The sequence below is a fragment of the Aspergillus thermomutatus genome, assembly GCF_002237265.1.
Source record: "Aspergillus thermomutatus strain HMR AF 39 chromosome Unknown NODE_100, whole genome shotgun sequence".
Taxonomy (NCBI): domain Eukaryota; kingdom Fungi; phylum Ascomycota; class Eurotiomycetes; order Eurotiales; family Aspergillaceae; genus Aspergillus; species Aspergillus thermomutatus.
Genome location: NW_020798149.1, coordinates 48,800 through 65,517, shown reverse-complemented (window position 1 = coordinate 65,517; position 16,718 = coordinate 48,800). Strand labels below are relative to the sequence as shown.

Genomic DNA, 16,718 nt, shown 5'->3' with positions numbered 1-16,718 from the left:
TAATAATAATAATCAATTACTCCGTATTCTCATCTCTCTCCTCAATCAGGTATATTGGATATTTCCTTGTATTCCATATTCCTCGGCATCCCCGATAGACGCAAGAATAATGGCTTAGTGCTCAGCCAGCCCCATCCACCAGCAATTTGTCATGCATATCGTTCATCAATTGGATCTGAGTGTCCAGATATTATTGAATCAGGAGTTAGTCTATCCTATATCACTGCCTTTTATTGTCCGCTTACGGGTGATCATCCATGAACCATGATCTTCCATGGCTCGGACGGACCAAAGGGTTAGCCTTATGATATCTCTACCCTATGGATAGCACAGCAGACAATAAATGCGCGCCTGCATTGATTCACAAAAAGATGATTCATGGCAGATCTGTCGGTTTCCTTTTTGCTTGATTTAATTTGACCTCAAATTGTCAGAAAAATACTGTAGCTAAACTCCTAGCACATAGCATAGCTTCGGCATCCTCCTATATAACCACGCAACCACTATCCACATGAATCAAATTTTCTAAGGCTGTCTACCATTTTCATAGAGGTCAACCCGAGTCATCGTTGCTTCACCGTCCCCGTCTGGGCATGCCGCGTCCACGTCCTGCTCCAAGGGCGCGCTGGGCAGCTCCCGGAGGAAGACCGCGCGCCGGCGCCTGTGGTTGCGCTGATTCTTCGTTCTCTGTTCGCAATAGAAAGGATCTTGATCAGTAGGAATTCACACATGAGAAAGCCAGAGTCAACTCACTTATTGTCTCGTCCACACTGAGGATCAAGCAGGCAGCTTCGACGGCGGCCTGGATAGCATTGACCTTGACCAGACTGGGTTCCCACACAAAGGCGACCATGTTGTCCCGAACACCCTCGTTGTCAAAGTCCACACCAGCCCAGGTGTTCTCCTTGCGGTGCTCCACACGCAGTCGGTTCAGAATGTCGGTGGCATCGAAACCAGCGTTGTCGCAGAGTTGGCGGGGAATCACCTCGAGGGCCTTGGCAAATGCCCGGATGACAGCCTGCTGCTTGGAGGGATCGTTCTGAGCGAAGTCATGCAGGTAATGCGACACCGCCATCTCGCAGGCACCACCACCGGCAACAATGGTTGTGTGGCGAAGAGCACGCTTCACAATCATGATAGCATCGTGCAGACTCCGTTCGACCTCAGCAATGAATTGCTCGGCTCCTCCACGCAGCACGAGCGTGCAAGTCTTGGCGCCGGGGCACTCGGAAAAGAGGTTGTAACGTTCACCACCAATCTGGCGCTCTTCGAAAGAGCCACATGTACCCAGATGACGGTCCTGGATATCACTGCATGTCGACTGCGTCGCCGCACCGGTCGCCTGGCACACCCGGTCCATATCGTCCGAAGAAACACGGCCCGCACAGAAGATGTCGCGGTCAGCAAAGTACCTGTAGACAGCGTAGACGTTAATTAGAGTACCGTCAACGACGTAGGGTTTGCATTTAAAACGTACTGCGTGGCCAAATCACCAATAGGCAGTTTGCTGAGAACAACCTTGGCGCCGGTCTTGTAGATGGCCTCGAGCTTGTTGTAGATGATCTGCCACTCTGCATCGACGATGGCCTGATACTCGGAAACCTGCTCAACTCGGACCTCTGCGTTGTCCTTCTCACTCTTCAACTCGAGCTCCACGTTCAAGCACACAATCTTGGGGTTCTTGAAAGACTTGGGCTGCTGCTCGAAACCGGCGTAGGAGAAGGTCTTCTTGAAAGCGACACCGTTGACGAAGAGGGATTCCTGAAGGCCACCACCGGTAACCTTCTTGATACCAATCAACTTCTCGTTAAGATCATCCTGATCAAGCGACAGCACGGCATCCACCACCACTACATCACCAACGTCAGCCCGCTCCCCGCCAGAGCATCAGGTAGGGGAGAGCAACTTACTCTTGGTGAAAAAGTCCGAATTGCGCTTGATCAGCTTGCTGTTCATCGCTGTACCGGCGAGTCTCCGCAGCGTCTCGTACTTCTTCTCCTCGCTGACCGCCGCATCGAGGATATCGACCGCGATCTCCTTCACCTTGTTGACGGCCACAGCGCTCGCTTTCCGTAGACCCTTGATGATGGTCTGTGAACTGACGCCTTGCTCCACAAGGTCCCGGACTTCCTTCAGAATCTCGCCAGCCAAGACAACGACCGACGTTGTTCCGTCGCCAACTTCGGCATCTTGGGATCGCGCGATATCGGTGAGAATGCGAGCGGCGGGGTGGACGATATCCAGAAGCTGTTGCCAAATACAGTCAGTCGTTCTCCTTCCTTCAAGTATGAGTCCGAGAGGGACGTCTCAAAAAAACGTACTTTCATTACTGTCGCTCCATCGTTGGTGATTGTCTGCCTGCCGTTGCTGTCAACGAGCAACAGGTCTCCTCCGTACGGTCCGAGAGTGCTCTTGATCGTAGATTGCACTGCGACACATGCATTGATATTTGAAAGAATCTGGCCCTTTCCTTGAGAGGTATCCGTGCCTAAAAACAAAAGCAGAGTCGTCAGTAAGTTCCAGTTCAAATGGACAAATGACGGGGTTCGATGCGGCTACGGACCCTCCTTCAGCACAATGATGGTGGGTGCTTGGCCTGCGAAGGCCATCTTGCTAGGCAATAAAAATGTGTGATCGTCAAACGAAAAAAAGAGAAGGAGAAGGTCAAGAAGTTAGTGATGGCTCAAGGAAAAGTGAAGATCAGTAGTCAGTGTCCTGAGCGATCTCAAGAATGGCAGCTCCGGGGTGCTCTCGACCAAAATTTCCCAGAGCTCCTCATCGAAACCCCCCGTCGCCAAACTGAGGCGGTGACCAATCAAAGACTGGCTCCGCAACCCTATGGACTTTGATGGTAGGTACCTTATTCTACCCCTCGCCAGATGACAGATTATTACCATAATATCAATGTGGAATCGAATGAAGAAAGTATATCATTGCTGATTGAAGCTAAGCTTTGCTCCAATCAATGCTGGTATCACAATGTTACGATTATACTACAGGTATCTTAGTCATGGTATGACCCTATGCAGGCTCAAATCCCCAAACGCTTCAACGCCAACAGAACTCAGAATCAAGAAAAGCAACCTTAGGTAAAATCCAATTCATCATCTGGCGGTCCAACATACTCGTACTTCGACAATAAGTCATGCTCATGATGAACTTCATTTACTTGCGGATGCACGAGACCGAGCGCTTCCTGGCGTAACACCACACCAGCATCTGTATCAGAAGCGTCCTCAACCATCATATGGTAGTCATGCGCTGTATGATGCCGTACGGCGTCTTCAAAGCTCGAGTGGGATAAGCTATGATGACCATGCGTGTATGGGTCAGGCATGGCATCATGGGAGTGGTGGCCTAAGCCGTCATGGGGATGGTGACCCAAGCCATCGTGGGAATGGAATCGTGCAAGTTGCTGGTTTATGTCAATGATTTGCGGATCGAGGGGCATAGTTGTATAATCGGTGATGGAATCTACAGGTCCTTGAATGACCGGTGGATGTGTGTGAGCAAACGGATTGTGGCTTTGGTGAGGATCAAGGGAGGTATTGTCCATCAACTGTGTGGCTTCCATGGTGCTCGGTGTCGACAAGCTCGTCTCACTCTCCTGGACGCCTAACTTGTCCATGGATACAGCACCGTCATGCATTAGAATGCCGTTACTCGGCGGCAGTTTGAGCGTCTCTTTGCACTGGGGACAGTCCCGAATGACTCGACTGACGGTCTCTTTGATCCTGACCCAGTGATATTTCACCGCGATGGCTGCAGTCGTCTTATTGATTCCTGCGTGCTGCTTGAGATGAATAGTTCGAGCAATCTCGTACTGTTGCTGGGGATCTGATACGACCTCTTTGTCTTTCAGCATCAGCTTCTCCGGGTCTCCCTCCTTCCCCTCTATAAGCTTGTAGTGGGTGGCCGCACTTCTCAGCCGACTCTTCTCGGCTCTATCAGCACCTCTAGGGTATTTAGAATGCTTGAGATAATACCGGATCTTGTCGAAGCGATCTTGCGTGAATGAATCATCGCCTTCAGAACTCAGGTCGCGCCCATAGATAATTGCATCGACATATTCACCGGGGCTGGAAAGTACCTTGCCAGCATTTGGCACCTTACCGATTCGCTTGAAGCCAAGAGCATCCCAAATCCGACAAGAAGCCACATTGCTCTCATAAACCAGGTTGAAGACGGCATATGTGTAACCCTGTTTACAGTCAGACTCTTTCGAACTCTATTCCAGCTCTCCTTACAAAAACTGGGTGGTGCTTTCGCAGTGGAACACGACACCACCAATCTGCTCAAGCAGAGATCATACTGACCAGTTTAGGAGCCCATTCAAGATATCCCTCGCCCATCAATCGACCTACACCACGATTGCGCGCCGCATCTGTCACAAGAAACATGCCATTGCAGACATGACTACTACGGCCGGGGTAATTCGGCCGGATATTGAAGCTGCCCAAGCAGGTCTTGGTCCAATCCGCACCAGCTCTTTCCATGGCCTTCATCTCATACACACTCTTAATGTCGCCTAGCAGCATGATGGCGCCAAAGTTGAGAAACCAATACGTCCCGAACTGCTCCAGTGGGATGGGGTCAACCATCGCATAGGTGTCACCTTTGGCAATTTCTTTATTCAACTGATCAGACAGGTAACGCATCAAGGAGGGAGGCACATCATCGGCTGATGAGATAGGCACTAATGTCGCAACAGTGACCCGGTCTCTTAGAGTGACCTGCCGCGGACTGATGTTGGCTGGTATGTCACTATCTGTTGCTATCACCGCAGCCAGTAAATCTCCATGAACAGCAGGCATGATGGCGTCCTCGGCCGGGCACAGCCGGTCACGAGACTATTTACCATATTAGTCGACTGCACAACTATACAGACCGCGAATGGTCACGGAACGGATAAATGATTGAGCCTGCAGAGGCAGACTGCTGGGGAATAAGGTTGAACGGGCATTATGATAGAGCAGACTGCCTGTCATGGTAGACAAGCTCGACTGGAGGAGGAGCTGTGGCAATTTCACATTACCGATTAGAAGCACTGACTTTCTGCAGGATATCGGAAACAATAATTCACCCGAGTGTCCAGCAAGTTGTGGAAGCGGCACTTCGAGGACCAGCCGTGTATTCTGGAGTCCGGAATGATGTGAACGCAGCAGAGAAATCGTCGTCCCGCACTAGAGTTGCTGAGTCAGCGGGTCATTATTAATCCGGTATCGAGAACTCAAGTTGGCTAATTGGAGCCTCAGGCACAAACGCTGCTTGTGATGGGCATCCTACGAAGACATGATTCAGGATACGTGAGAATGATAATTTCTCCGTGGATGCCTCAGGAGGCTGCCTTGCAGTTGTTGGATATATCGCAAACCAGACTTTCAATATAAATGGTGTCCTCGACTCCTCGCAACAATGTCTACACCAACTGTCAATCCTTACGCTATGAAGTTGAACAAATGAGATGGCTTCAGACAAGCCATCGCTCAAGCAGCAGAGCTGATGTAGATCTATGGGCATAAGGGCTCCAGTCCTCTTATGGGAACCCAGTACTAATTTTCAGGTGGCTTAATGCTCAGAGTTTCCATGCAGTACCCAAGCGCTGCTCTACCTTCTGCATACCTAGGTAACTTTATGTGCTGCATCATGATTAGCTCAACCCCATTCTATGATGGACTGGTCGCTGGCTCATGGTATGAGGGGCCATGGACTCTTGCATCTTCCTTACCGAGATTTTGAGGCTTGGTTAAGCCCCTTGCGCCTACCTTCAGATCCATCCTGAAGCATCAAAATACCACACCCAGCAATATCTAAAATGAGTCCGGTAGAAGCTCCGCAGTTCTATGCAAACACACTCGAGCCGATTGCGATAAACCAAACAAGTCTACTGAATGCATTGTCGGAACTACGTTCTGCTACCCGCCGCGGGGCTGAACTGGTGGAAAAGGGTGATCCTGCAGACCCTGACAAAAAGCTTGGGCTTTTCATGGGCGTCTTGGGTATATCTCTCATCTGTGTGCGAAGCTCACACATGCGTGAGTGTATAGAGTCGCTGACTTCTCTTACGGTATAGGGATCGCTCTCGCTTTTCTCCGACTTGATCATCAAGCGTCGTCCTTGACAGAGGAAGGCGAGATCAGCTCTTCAGGTTATCGAAAGTTGGCCAACGAGAGAATCCCAAGCCATGGTCCCAAAATTCCTCTTGCGCCAGGGAGATTGTCTCCTCTGGGTTCAGGGAGCCCGCTAGCTGCAACTGTCATGCGTATTCAAGCAGCTGCCAAACTAGGCCATACCGTTTCTGATACTGATGTTGACAATTTACGTTATGCGGTCGCAATCGCACTTACAAATGGTCATATTGTCTCCCAGGCCAATCACAACATGGGAGGAGATGAAGTCCTCTATGGGCGGGCTGGGCTGCTATGGTCCATCCTGAACATGCGAGTTCTGAGACTGGATGAAAAGAGCACGGAGGCTTTGAACCCAGTTTTCGAATCTGTTCCGCAACTGATTGAAGTCATTGTTGAGGCTGGACGCCGGGGCTTTAGGGATTATGTCCAGGCTCACGGAAATAGTGATGCGCTGCCACTGATGTGGACATGGAAGGAAGGTCGTTATGGATTAGGAGCGTGAGTATCATCTTCACCCGTCTTGAACGCGTGCGCTCTGCTGACGGTTTCAGTGTCCATGGCATGAGTATGTATTGCCGAGTACTGATTGATGGAATCAAGTAGCTGACTTGCAAAGCTGGAATCCTTGCTGTACTTCTGGCGTGCAAAACAGAAGAGCTCAATGACGGCACCTCACACGACTACTTCCCTTGGATAGCAGATACCGTCCTCGGCCTTTGTAAATTATGCATTGCCAACAACGGCCATCTTCCAACTACTATACCGCTTCGTCATTCGTCCACTCGGCGGGCATCACCATTGGTGCAAATATGTCATGGCAGCCCCGCTATATTGCTTCTCTTAGGCTGTGCCAGAAGGAACCTCTACCTCACTTCAAACTTCTGGCAACCCGAGTGGGACGAGGCTATCTTTCTAGCGAGCGAGAGAGTCTGGGAGGAAGGGCTGCTTTCGAAAGGCGGGAGTCTCTGCCATGGCATTGCGGGCAATGCATGGCCGTTGCTGCTTTTGCACGATAGCTGCGAGTATGACGTGGAGTTGCTGGAGATAGCGAAGCGGAATTACATGGAACGGACAAAAACAACTGATATCGGACAGCCAGCGCTCACAGGAGACTACTTTTTGTCCAGAGCACTTGCGCTACTGCTCCATGCGCGGGAAGCACCCCCTTATAATGCCTCTCCGGAATCGTCAACCCATGTCTACCGTATGCCGGATCGGCCCTATTCTCTGAGTGAGGGTTTGGCTGGGACTATCTGCGCATGGGCTGATGCTTGTGTGGTCATTCAAGCAAGACTGCGAAAGATGGACCTCGAGAAAGACAATGCTGCATCGGTTGCCGCCGCCCTGAAGGGTGATGCGCTCTTTCAGGAGTTGGAGAATCGGAAGTTGGGGTTCCCAACACTGGCCTACCACAGACCTGCAGGTCTACTATAGGCTGTCCAACTCTCGGATTCTCCTGTTCGAATTACATGGTATTCATCAATCCCTGGATAGTTTATCACTCTATATATCATGGTCCCTTCGTTGTTATGTCGTCACTCATGTAGTATACATCAAAGGGTGGTAAAAAGAAGCCAAACGAATTGTAAGATGAAACACCCGAAGCCCTAACGCCATGCTAGCATAATCTCGTCGGTCAACAGTAGGGAATTAAACCATAACGGTGATTGAAGGTGTTATCGAAGCCGAATAGTTCAGAATAGAGTAAATCCGGAACGATAGATAGGTGGCTGACCAGGAATCTGAGATTTGAACTCGACTCGTTTTGGCAAGAAGTTGCCCTGTGGAGCCTCGACAGCAACTCTCCATCGGCGCCAGCAGTTATTCGACTGATGATGGGTGTCACCGCAGAAGGTACATCGTACCGCGTTTGGTCTTACACGGTGATTCTGTCCTTCCGGCTCTGGCTGACTTTGACTTCGGTTCCTTGTCTTGCGCTCCTGTTCCTTGCGCATTTGCTGTATCACGTATTCATTGATCTCCTCCTGACTAGGCCTCTTCTGGTGTCCTTTGATGTTGCCATTTTGATGCAAATATCTTCCATCGTGGCTCATCTGCTTGACGACAAACGCATTGATCTCATCCTGTGTAAGCGCTCGCGGGGTTGCTGGCACGCTGGAGGTCGCCGCAACGGAAGCTTCATTATCCGAAGCGTTTCGCACTTTCGCGTCTCCCTGTTGGATAATCTTTTCCTGCTCGATGGCTAAGCTTGCAAGCTCCTGGAACGTTACGTGCTCGGTCGAGTTGGCAGCAGTTATGCGCGGGTCACGCAGCATGGCCGTTGCCCATTCGCTCCATTGCGGACGAGATTTGAGCTTAGTCAGAAACAGCGTGTTGACATGAGCATCAGGGAATTGGAAGTTGTCGTCGATTTGCATCAGACCTTCCCGTACAGCTTGGATGAGAGCAATGAATTCGGCAACCATGTCGGACTTGGCGGAGTCGAGGTCGAGAAACTCGCCGACTTGATGCATCATTCGGATATTCCGTTGCCAGATATCCATGTCGGCCTTCGCGGGGACTGAATACAAAATATCCTCTGGTCGAATTGGACGAGACGATTGAAAAGTATCTCTGCTTGAGAATCGTTTTCTGGTGATGTTTGTGTTGACAGGAGAGAGAAGCCAATCCGTGGCGCATGATGTCATGTGTCAATCTAACTGTATTGTATTTACAGGATGATGATTTGTCCAGTCCTTTCTAGTCAGTCCTGTAACTCAGCAGAATTTCACCATGCTCCTTCAACTTCTTCCATCAATGAAAAAAGGCACAAAATTACAAAATATCTGCTGCAGGCACTCGGTTGCCAATTCCTGGGTAAGCCCAAGCTTTCATGGCATCAGACTGTAGATCCGTGGTAGTTGTGTTCCAGTACTAGTCCAGAGCCGAAGAGGCAGTCCCAGCCTCAGCCCAAAACGACGATCATGAACTGGAGGGGGCCAAAGGAGGGCCGATTGCTCATGTTCATTTCTTATCTGCAGCGCTCTTTGCGCCCAAAGCATCAACTTGTGTTTTGACTTTTCCACAGCAGCATAGCTGAAAATGTGGAACATGCAACCCCACGTTTGAAAGTCGATTTTGATCTGTCTGGGACCCGCGCTGAACGGAAGATGGACACCGTGCCGCCATCGTATCAATCTGCAACAGCCAGAGATGCCTGGTCTATAATCGCTCACTATATCCCGTCAAGCGACCTATGCTCGGTTGTGCTCGTCTGTCGAAAATGGCACAACCTTTTTATGCCCTTCCTTTGGGGTGATCCGGCCTCTCACTTTGGAACCGAAAATGATGCGGTCTATGGTGAGACTTGAGGGTCCAACTCACTCTCTGCGGTCTTCCGCTGACAGAAGGATACCTGATACCAGTTGCATTGACACGGTTCAAAAGGACCTTGAAATATGCCCGTCTTGAGGTGCGGATGCTCACCCATACGCTTCATATGCCCCCGGCCCTCTCTGAGATTTACGGCGGCCCGCGACCAGAATGGTTGAGGGAAATCCTCGAGTATCTGCCCTGCCTCCAATCACTGATCGTATGCAAATTACCTTTCTTTGACCACAATGCTATGATGGCGTTGAAGAGTCCTGCCAAGCACGAACCGCCTGATGCAGCGGCGTTCAAGACATATAGCGTCCGTTTGCTGATGGCGGAGAGAGAACCCAATACAACGTCTCAGGGACTCGCAGAGACATTGCTGCGATTCCAAGAACTTGTGTACCTGGACCTGTCATATACAACTCCTGCTCGAGATTGCATGGTGCTTTCTTCCTTGTCTCAGCTGGAGCGGCTCCAGGTGCTAAAACTTCGAGGTATCGGCCTGAGAGATAGTGAGGCAGAGTTCTTAGCCAACGCCATCGGGACCAGGGTCCGTTTCTTGGATCTGCGCAACAATCTGCTGACCGATATGACTGTGCGGTCTCTGCTGCAAGCTTCATTTGTCCCTAGTGGCCTCCCCACGAATGAAGTCGACTGGAGAGGAGGATCATTCATGTTTCATGATAGACTACTCAGGCGTGCGGCTTTAGACGATCAGTTTGTCAAAGCTTTGACACAACCTTTGACAGGCCGTTCTTGGGTTGAGGACCTTTCGCACGTAGGAATAACACATCTCTACATAGCGGACAACCAGCTTACAGTCGAAGGCGTTGCGAGTCTCCTGGCTTCATCGAGACTGCACGTCCTCGACGTTGGAACGGTTGATACAGCCGAATCCTTGGAGAGAGCACGCCAACCGACAATTCCATTGCCTACCAACGAGAAACTCGCTAGATTCCCTGGGGCTGAAAAATTGATACCAGTACTTGGGTCTATCGCCAAAGATAACCTGACATATTTTCGAGCTCATCATGCTCTGTGCACAGCCAACACCCCTTTTAAAGAGCCTGACTCAACGCGGGATTTATTGCCTGAGCTTCCAGACGATGCCAGCAGTAACATTCAACCCAAGGCGGAAATGGACGCTGCGAACGAGATTAACGAACTATGTGCGGAAGCTCATCCTGTTTTTGAGCTCGAAGCCACTGAGATTGTCAGGCTTTCCAGCTCAGCCGGTGGTTTAGATGAGGCGCGCCTCGAGTCGAGCACTCACCGGGACGAGCCTGTACCTCAGGTGAGAAGGGGTTCCATCTTTGCTCCTGAGGTAGTTGAACCAAACCCGGATTGGGGAAGTAATGGCAACATGACAGCCGACCGTAGTGAAACAGTCAATTCTGGCCCTTTCATGGCTAGCACAGGCTTAGCTTCAGCCTGCCTTGGACAATCCGGCCTGCATTTGACGGCACCTGAGTCGGTTTCACGATGTGCCTCTCCAGTTTCAGCTGATGGTTTTCGGGCACAGAAAATCCAAGAACTGCTTGCCAAAAGGCCTAAGAATCAAAGCTTACCTCGCCGCGATGGTAGCGAAGGGAGCTTTCCGTATTTGCATCCTTCCCACGTCCCTCACCTCGAGACTTTAGTGTTAACTGATGTTCCCTCTCATGTGCCTGAAGACTCCCCCATCCTGGGTGCACTGATCCGATTTATAACAGCCTGTTCGAACGAGGCTTTGTTAGCTACTCTCCAGGCGGGATCGGACTACTCTCTTCCACCTGGGCGAGCCCGGGCCCACGCTGAGCAGGAACGATCTCGATCGCTTTTTGCTTTGCGTCGGTTGGTACTTGAAATCACTCCCACGACTCTCCTGACACGTTCAGCCCGGCTCAGTCCGTGGAAATCCATCAGTCAGCAAAATGGGACGTTAAGATCCAGTACCGGCGACCATGATTCCGAGAATCTGTGGTCAGCAGCCACAGGCGACTTTAGTTTCTTCGGTGAAGATGAATGTGGTATACCCGAAATTGATCCGGGAAAGTACTTTCCTATGGCTGTACTCAATGAAAAGGTGACGCTCATACCGGAGGATGAAGAGTTCGGACGTCCTGGACCTCCAGAGGCAGATGCGTCTTTCACATCTAATTCGTTTCAGCCCGCTGGAGCTTATTCTCCAAGAAATCGGTCGCAGACTGGCTCGTTGAGCCCGGTACCCGGTTCTGTAGCTGACGCTCGATCGAGTTCCATTACGGTCAACGAAGGTGATGGAAGCAACATGCCGGTTGCTGATACCAGACAGGTCGACCTTGTCGCAGAATTGGCTGCCTTCCGCCGTGCAAAAAAAGTTGAGTACGAAGAAGTTGTCCGGGCCGATCGAGAGAGACGAAGCATGAGCTGGACTGCATCTTCCCACCTCTCCCCCTCAGCGGAACCTATTCGACCAGTGTCTCCGAGTCCGAGTGTAAGAACCATGGCAGCGGTCTCTGCACCTCATCTGTCCATTGCGCAATTCGTCGAAGGACATTGGAAAGGTGAAGTAAAGATTGTCCGCAATGCAGCGCCAAAGGGGCGGACTGGAGTCGTCGATATGTATGGGAATTACTTTGAAAAGGGATATTTATATCCTTGAACGATAATATATATCTTTTGGCTTACTTATCACTGGCAGCTTAGGGTAGCATTAGATATCAGGCAGAATCCCTTGCATCTAAGGACGTGTATAGTCGATCGTGTGTTTCTCAAGCTGTGCTCCCTGCGAATACAAAGGTCCTGTCACTGAGATCAAGAGAGCTTCTACTGTAGCCCTCTGCCCTAATCCAGTTGTGAATGGGTCAAACGGCGGTGCTGGTCTTCTTCTGGTATACCATACTCAATGATTGTCGTCGTGGCGGAAGAGATAAACTGTAAGGTAGAAGAGGAGACCGGTCTCCTCGCGTTTTATTCCTCATTCCCAGACTTTCTCTAGTTCATGCACAGTTACCCTATGGACAACCGAGTGGCTTGAAAATCGTTTTTTAATTTGAACTGCGTCTCCTGCCCACGGCGACAGGGAGCGACCATTATGCCTTGTCATGCTTCTTTCGAACCCCCGAAGACAGACTTGAAACCCATTCATTCCATTTTGAACCGAGTAAGAAAGTTTGTATGAAAAAGAAACGTCACAAAACAGAAGTTCTTAAGACCAATCCCGTTTGATCATCTCTTTTTCCCTTCCTTACATAGCCTTGGCGGCCTGAGGGGGAGCCAGCTTCTTGCCATCCTTGTTGTACCTGATACGTGGGGGAGGAGCGCGGTTACGACGACCTTCCCGGGAGCGGACACTGTAGTGGATAATCGTCAGTAAGGCCTGATTCTTTCCTTACATGATGCAAAGCCAAGTAGATTCCAAGCTGTGATCAAAAATGGGACGGTGCGTACCGAACGATCTTGCCGTGGATAGCGCAGGAGACGCAGTACTGCAGCTTCAGGTACATCTTGGGGACGGCATAGTCGGTGAAAACGGAGGCGTCAGAGATATCACCTGTGTTTAAGAATGTCTCGGGTCAGTTCCGTCGTCTATCAGATTTCATTTTCCCATGTCCAGTTCATGCGTCGCGCTGTGGTAGCTTCGTCCAGTAAACCCCGTCCGTCCAATCCAGTTCCGAATCATCTCAACGGCAGCACTATGGACGTGGTTTCAATGGTATGGGTTTGACAAGGGTTCGAACGTACGGATGGCAGCGGACTCAACCATGTTGCGGATGGTGAATCTCTTGATCGCCTTGTCCTTAGGAGTGCAACGAGCGCAGTTGGAGCAGCGCACGGGCTTGACGTGGCCGCGGCCGTTCTTGTTGCGACCGCTGTAGAAAAAGACAAGAAATGTCAGCCTGGCTAGATTCTCTCAGGAATTTGAAGTTCAAAATTTCCCCTCCTCTTTCAATTCCATCGTAGAAACCACCGCATACACAACCGACATTCTCGACAGGCGGACATCATGGCGCTCCCATCGGCGGTGGTGGATCTTGAAATTTGACAACCGGGTTGAAGACAGGAAAAGGGAAATTCGCTCTTACTTGTTCGCCCTCTTCTTGACCATTTTGACGGATTTCTCTGCAAGGTACGGTCAGAGATTTGAAGTTGTAGAAGGAGGGGAGGCGGCGTACTTGGCTGTCGGGTTTGGTTGTCGTAAGGCACTGGACGCTCTCAATCGCTAGTCGTGAATGAGGTTGTGCCGGGTTTGTGTGGAAGCCCTATGCCCTTAAGCGAGGCTCGGTCACGGGATACGGCTGATGCCTCAGGTATCAATGCACCCTCAAGATGGGTGACGGCGGTGGCCTGACAGCCTAAGGCCAATTAGACCCTCACGTGCAGATCCAGAGTTCGAGGGAGAGCCTTAAAATAGACTAGTGGCCGAGTCGTCCCAGCGTTACGGGTCTTACGGTACCTAGGTACCTACTCCGTACGGTCCACGGATGTCCCTAACCATTCTTAACGGGTGACTCGTACCACTCTGCGGTTTCTACACGGCGGCTCCCGTGAATGGGGCGTATTGTTATTACCCATTGTTTACCTATCCCTGCCCAACTCTGGCAGTTATTAACTCCTTAACAGCCAATAGTTGACCCTCGAACTCCTCTGAGACAACCCCTGTTCATCCGTATCTTTCTCGTTGTACGGAGTACTTAGGTCGTGCTGGTGGTCTGCTGCTCACCCCCAGTGGTACGTTGTCTATCTCTGTTGAAAGTCTCTTTCACCTTCTCTTCTGATCTGACATTGATTCGAGTGACTCGAAGCTCAGATTCGTGATACTTATACGTCGAATAGGTCTAACACTCTTCCCCTCCTGGTCATTCGTTTCCTAGCTCTCTCCGTCTGTGATACCCCCTCACCGAAAATCCGTCCATACCGATCGGTGCCATGTCGGCTGCAGGAGGGACCTATAGGGGCACAACAAGCCAAAAAACCCTCGGAAGAGGGAGGCTGCCGGACTTTGAGAACAGTCCTGCATCCCACATTCCGCGGCCTCGACCAGAAACTTCAGCATCAACACACACACCCTCCAGCGACGTTGGAAGTTCCACCATGAGTGCTGCAAGCAGGCAAAGACAAAACCAGTCGAAGCGAGATGAGGTCAGTAATCCCTGGTGGCCTATCCTTGGTCGCAAACTTCTGGTTGCATGGCCTTGTATTCCCTCCTAGCCCCTTGTTTATGGTTTCCCACAGAACGTAGCGAACAGCGATTTGCTGTCATAGAAATGAATTCTAACGCGTTGCTATGAAGGCTATTCGACGCAAAATGGAGGCGGACCTCAATAAAAAGAGGCACCAGGCTCCAAGAGCGAATCGCACGCGTAAAGCTCCCCCAGGAACCGTGCTTGCTTTGAAGCCTAGTCAGGCCCTTCAGATTAAACCCAACACTACCGTCGCAGAAGCCGCACAACTGATGGCCGCCAAGAGAGAAGACTGTGTTCTTGTCACAGACGATGATGACCGCATTGCTGGTATTTTCACTGCGAAGGATCTTGCGTTCCGTGTGGTCGGGAATGGTCAAAAAGCTCGCGAAATTACTGTTGCGGAAATCATGACGAAGAACCCCCTGTGTGCGAGAACAGACACCAGCGCGACGGACGCCCTTGATCTCATGGTTAGAAAGGGCTTTAGACATCTGCCGGTTATGGATGAGAACCAGGACATCTCCGGTATCCTCGACATTACGAAGTGCTTCTACGACGCGATGGAAAAGCTGGAGCGTGCGTACAGCTCTTCCCGGAAACTCTACGACGCCTTGGAAGGTGTACAGACAGAACTAGGCTCCACCCAGCCTCAGCAAATTATCCAATACGTGGAAGCACTGCGCTCAAAAATGTCCGGCCCGACCCTCGAGAGTGTCCTGGACGGCATGCCTCCAACTACAGTATCTGTCCGCACTTCCGTGAGGGATGCCGCGGCTCTGATGAAGGAACATCACACAACTGCTCTGCTCGTGCAGGACCAGGGCTCCATCACCGGTATCTTCACCAGCAAGGATATCGTTTTGCGTGTAATTGCCCCAGGACTGGACCCTGCCACTTGTAGTGTCGTTCGTGTGATGACTCCGCATCCCGATTTTGCTCCTGCTGATATGAGCATCCAAGCCGCTCTCCGCAAGATGCATGGTTAGTGATCTCGCTTCCTCTGAGGCTGCAACAGAATGGCTAACCCGCCCTACTTCAGATGGTCACTACTTGAATTTGCCTGTTATGAACGAGACGGGCGAGATTGTCGGCATGGTGGATGTGCTCAAGCTCACATATGCCACTCTTGAGCAGGTTAGTCAAGGCCTTTCTGAAAATTGTGACTTTGAACTGACCAGAGATGCAAGATCAACTCCATGCAATCGCATGACGACGAGGGCCCCGCATGGAACAAATTCTGGTTGTCGATGGATCACGAGTCCGATTCAATGGTGTCCGGCAGCCACCAAGCCCCGAATCGTTCCGTTCTTAGTCCCGAGTCACCTAGACCGGGGGTGGAGGGCCGTGACAGTGTGCTCCCTAACGAATCCGCGTCCCACCACGGCGGAGATGAGCTTTCGGAATATCACGACCATCACCATCATCACGACGAGAACACACCGTTCCCCTTCAAATTCAAGGCTCCTAGCGGCCGCGTGCACAGAGTCAATGTTGTCGCTTCCGCTGGCGTCGCTGACTTAGTTGCTCAAGTCACAGCCAAGTTGGGTAACGAGCTGGAGGCAGTCGGTGGTGCAGCCACCGTCGAGGAGGGCAGACTCAGCAATACGGGTTACGCCTTGAGCTACTTGGACAATGAGGGTGACACCGTTTCTATCACCACCGATCAGGATCTGGCAGATGCCGTCAGTCTCGCCCGTCGCTCGCACCGTGATAAGGTTGATCTTTTTGTCCACGACCCTGCTCAGCCCCCAATTCCAGCAACGTTGGATCCCCAGCCTGCTCCAGCCAGGGCCGTCGAGGAGAAAAGCTCCGTTGTCGCTGAAGAGCGGCTCTCCGAGGAGCCACTTATTCCCAAGGCCCATCAGTCGTTCCCAGCACGTCCCACCGAGGAGCAGTTCATCGCCGGCGTACCCAATGAGCTTCTACTTCCAGGCGCGATCGTAACCCTGGCAGCAGTTATTGCTGGAGTATTCATTCTCAGCCGCGCGACAAGTCGATAGACGATGACACCGCTTTAAATTGGGGTTGATTCGTAATGAACGGCAGGCACATCATGTATATCTTGTCGATCTAACTCCATCTTTGCTGTGCCATACTTGCAAATCCCAAGAGCGACCTCTTCTCT

At 51.1% G+C, this 16,718-nt stretch overlaps 7 protein-coding genes across 7 annotated transcripts; 3 read left to right on the top strand and 4 right to left on the bottom strand.

Annotated features, from left to right (window-relative positions):
- Positions 1 to 525: 525 nt before the first annotated feature.
- CCT7 (chaperonin-containing T-complex subunit CCT7) lies at positions 526 to 2,609 on the bottom strand (the record flags this gene model as incomplete). Its single annotated transcript, XM_026760221.1, has 6 exons — positions 526 to 707; positions 754 to 1,412; positions 1,478 to 1,850; positions 1,911 to 2,247; positions 2,322 to 2,488; positions 2,564 to 2,609. The coding sequence occupies 6 exons, from the start codon at positions 2,607 to 2,609 to the stop codon at positions 526 to 528; spliced, it is 1,764 nt and encodes a 587-aa protein (XP_026614250.1).
- Positions 2,610 to 3,085: 476 nt separating this feature from the next.
- On the bottom strand, positions 3,086 to 4,814 carry CDV56_106464 (putative histone acetyltransferase Spt10; the record flags this gene model as incomplete). Its single annotated transcript, XM_026760083.1, has 2 exons — positions 3,086 to 4,201; positions 4,317 to 4,814. The coding sequence occupies 2 exons, from the start codon at positions 4,812 to 4,814 to the stop codon at positions 3,086 to 3,088; spliced, it is 1,614 nt and encodes a 537-aa protein (XP_026614249.1).
- Positions 4,815 to 5,815: 1,001 nt separating this feature from the next.
- Positions 5,816 to 7,565, top strand: CDV56_106287 (lanthionine synthetase C family protein; the record flags this gene model as incomplete). The annotated part of the gene is made up of 4 exons (XM_026759906.1): positions 5,816 to 5,999; positions 6,074 to 6,629; positions 6,683 to 6,696; positions 6,748 to 7,565. 4 exons carry the CDS (start codon positions 5,816 to 5,818, stop codon positions 7,563 to 7,565), a joined length of 1,572 nt encoding a protein of 523 aa, XP_026614248.1.
- Positions 7,566 to 7,825: 260 nt separating this feature from the next.
- CDV56_106219 (uncharacterized protein) lies at positions 7,826 to 8,635 on the bottom strand (the record flags this gene model as incomplete). The annotated part of the gene is made up of 1 exon (XM_026759838.1): positions 7,826 to 8,635. The coding sequence occupies one exon, from the start codon at positions 8,633 to 8,635 to the stop codon at positions 7,826 to 7,828; it is 810 nt and encodes a 269-aa protein (XP_026614247.1).
- Positions 8,636 to 9,570: 935 nt separating this feature from the next.
- CDV56_105994 (uncharacterized protein) lies at positions 9,571 to 12,069 on the top strand (the record flags this gene model as incomplete). Its single annotated transcript, XM_026759613.1, has 1 exon — positions 9,571 to 12,069. One exon carries the CDS (start codon positions 9,571 to 9,573, stop codon positions 12,067 to 12,069), a length of 2,499 nt encoding a protein of 832 aa, XP_026614246.1.
- Positions 12,070 to 12,654: 585 nt separating this feature from the next.
- RPS26 (40S ribosomal eS26 domain-containing protein) lies at positions 12,655 to 13,515 on the bottom strand (the record flags this gene model as incomplete). The annotated part of the gene is made up of 5 exons (XM_026759518.1): positions 12,655 to 12,760; positions 12,858 to 12,960; positions 13,152 to 13,310; positions 13,385 to 13,440; positions 13,493 to 13,515. 5 exons carry the CDS (start codon positions 13,513 to 13,515, stop codon positions 12,655 to 12,657), a joined length of 447 nt encoding a protein of 148 aa, XP_026614245.1.
- A 1,179-nt stretch (positions 13,516 to 14,694) lies between these two features.
- CDV56_105678 (CBS and PB1 domain protein) lies at positions 14,695 to 16,593 on the top strand (the record flags this gene model as incomplete). The annotated part of the gene is made up of 3 exons (XM_026759297.1): positions 14,695 to 15,574; positions 15,633 to 15,727; positions 15,781 to 16,593. The coding sequence occupies 3 exons, from the start codon at positions 14,695 to 14,697 to the stop codon at positions 16,591 to 16,593; spliced, it is 1,788 nt and encodes a 595-aa protein (XP_026614244.1).
- Positions 16,594 to 16,718: the final 125 nt, after the last annotated feature.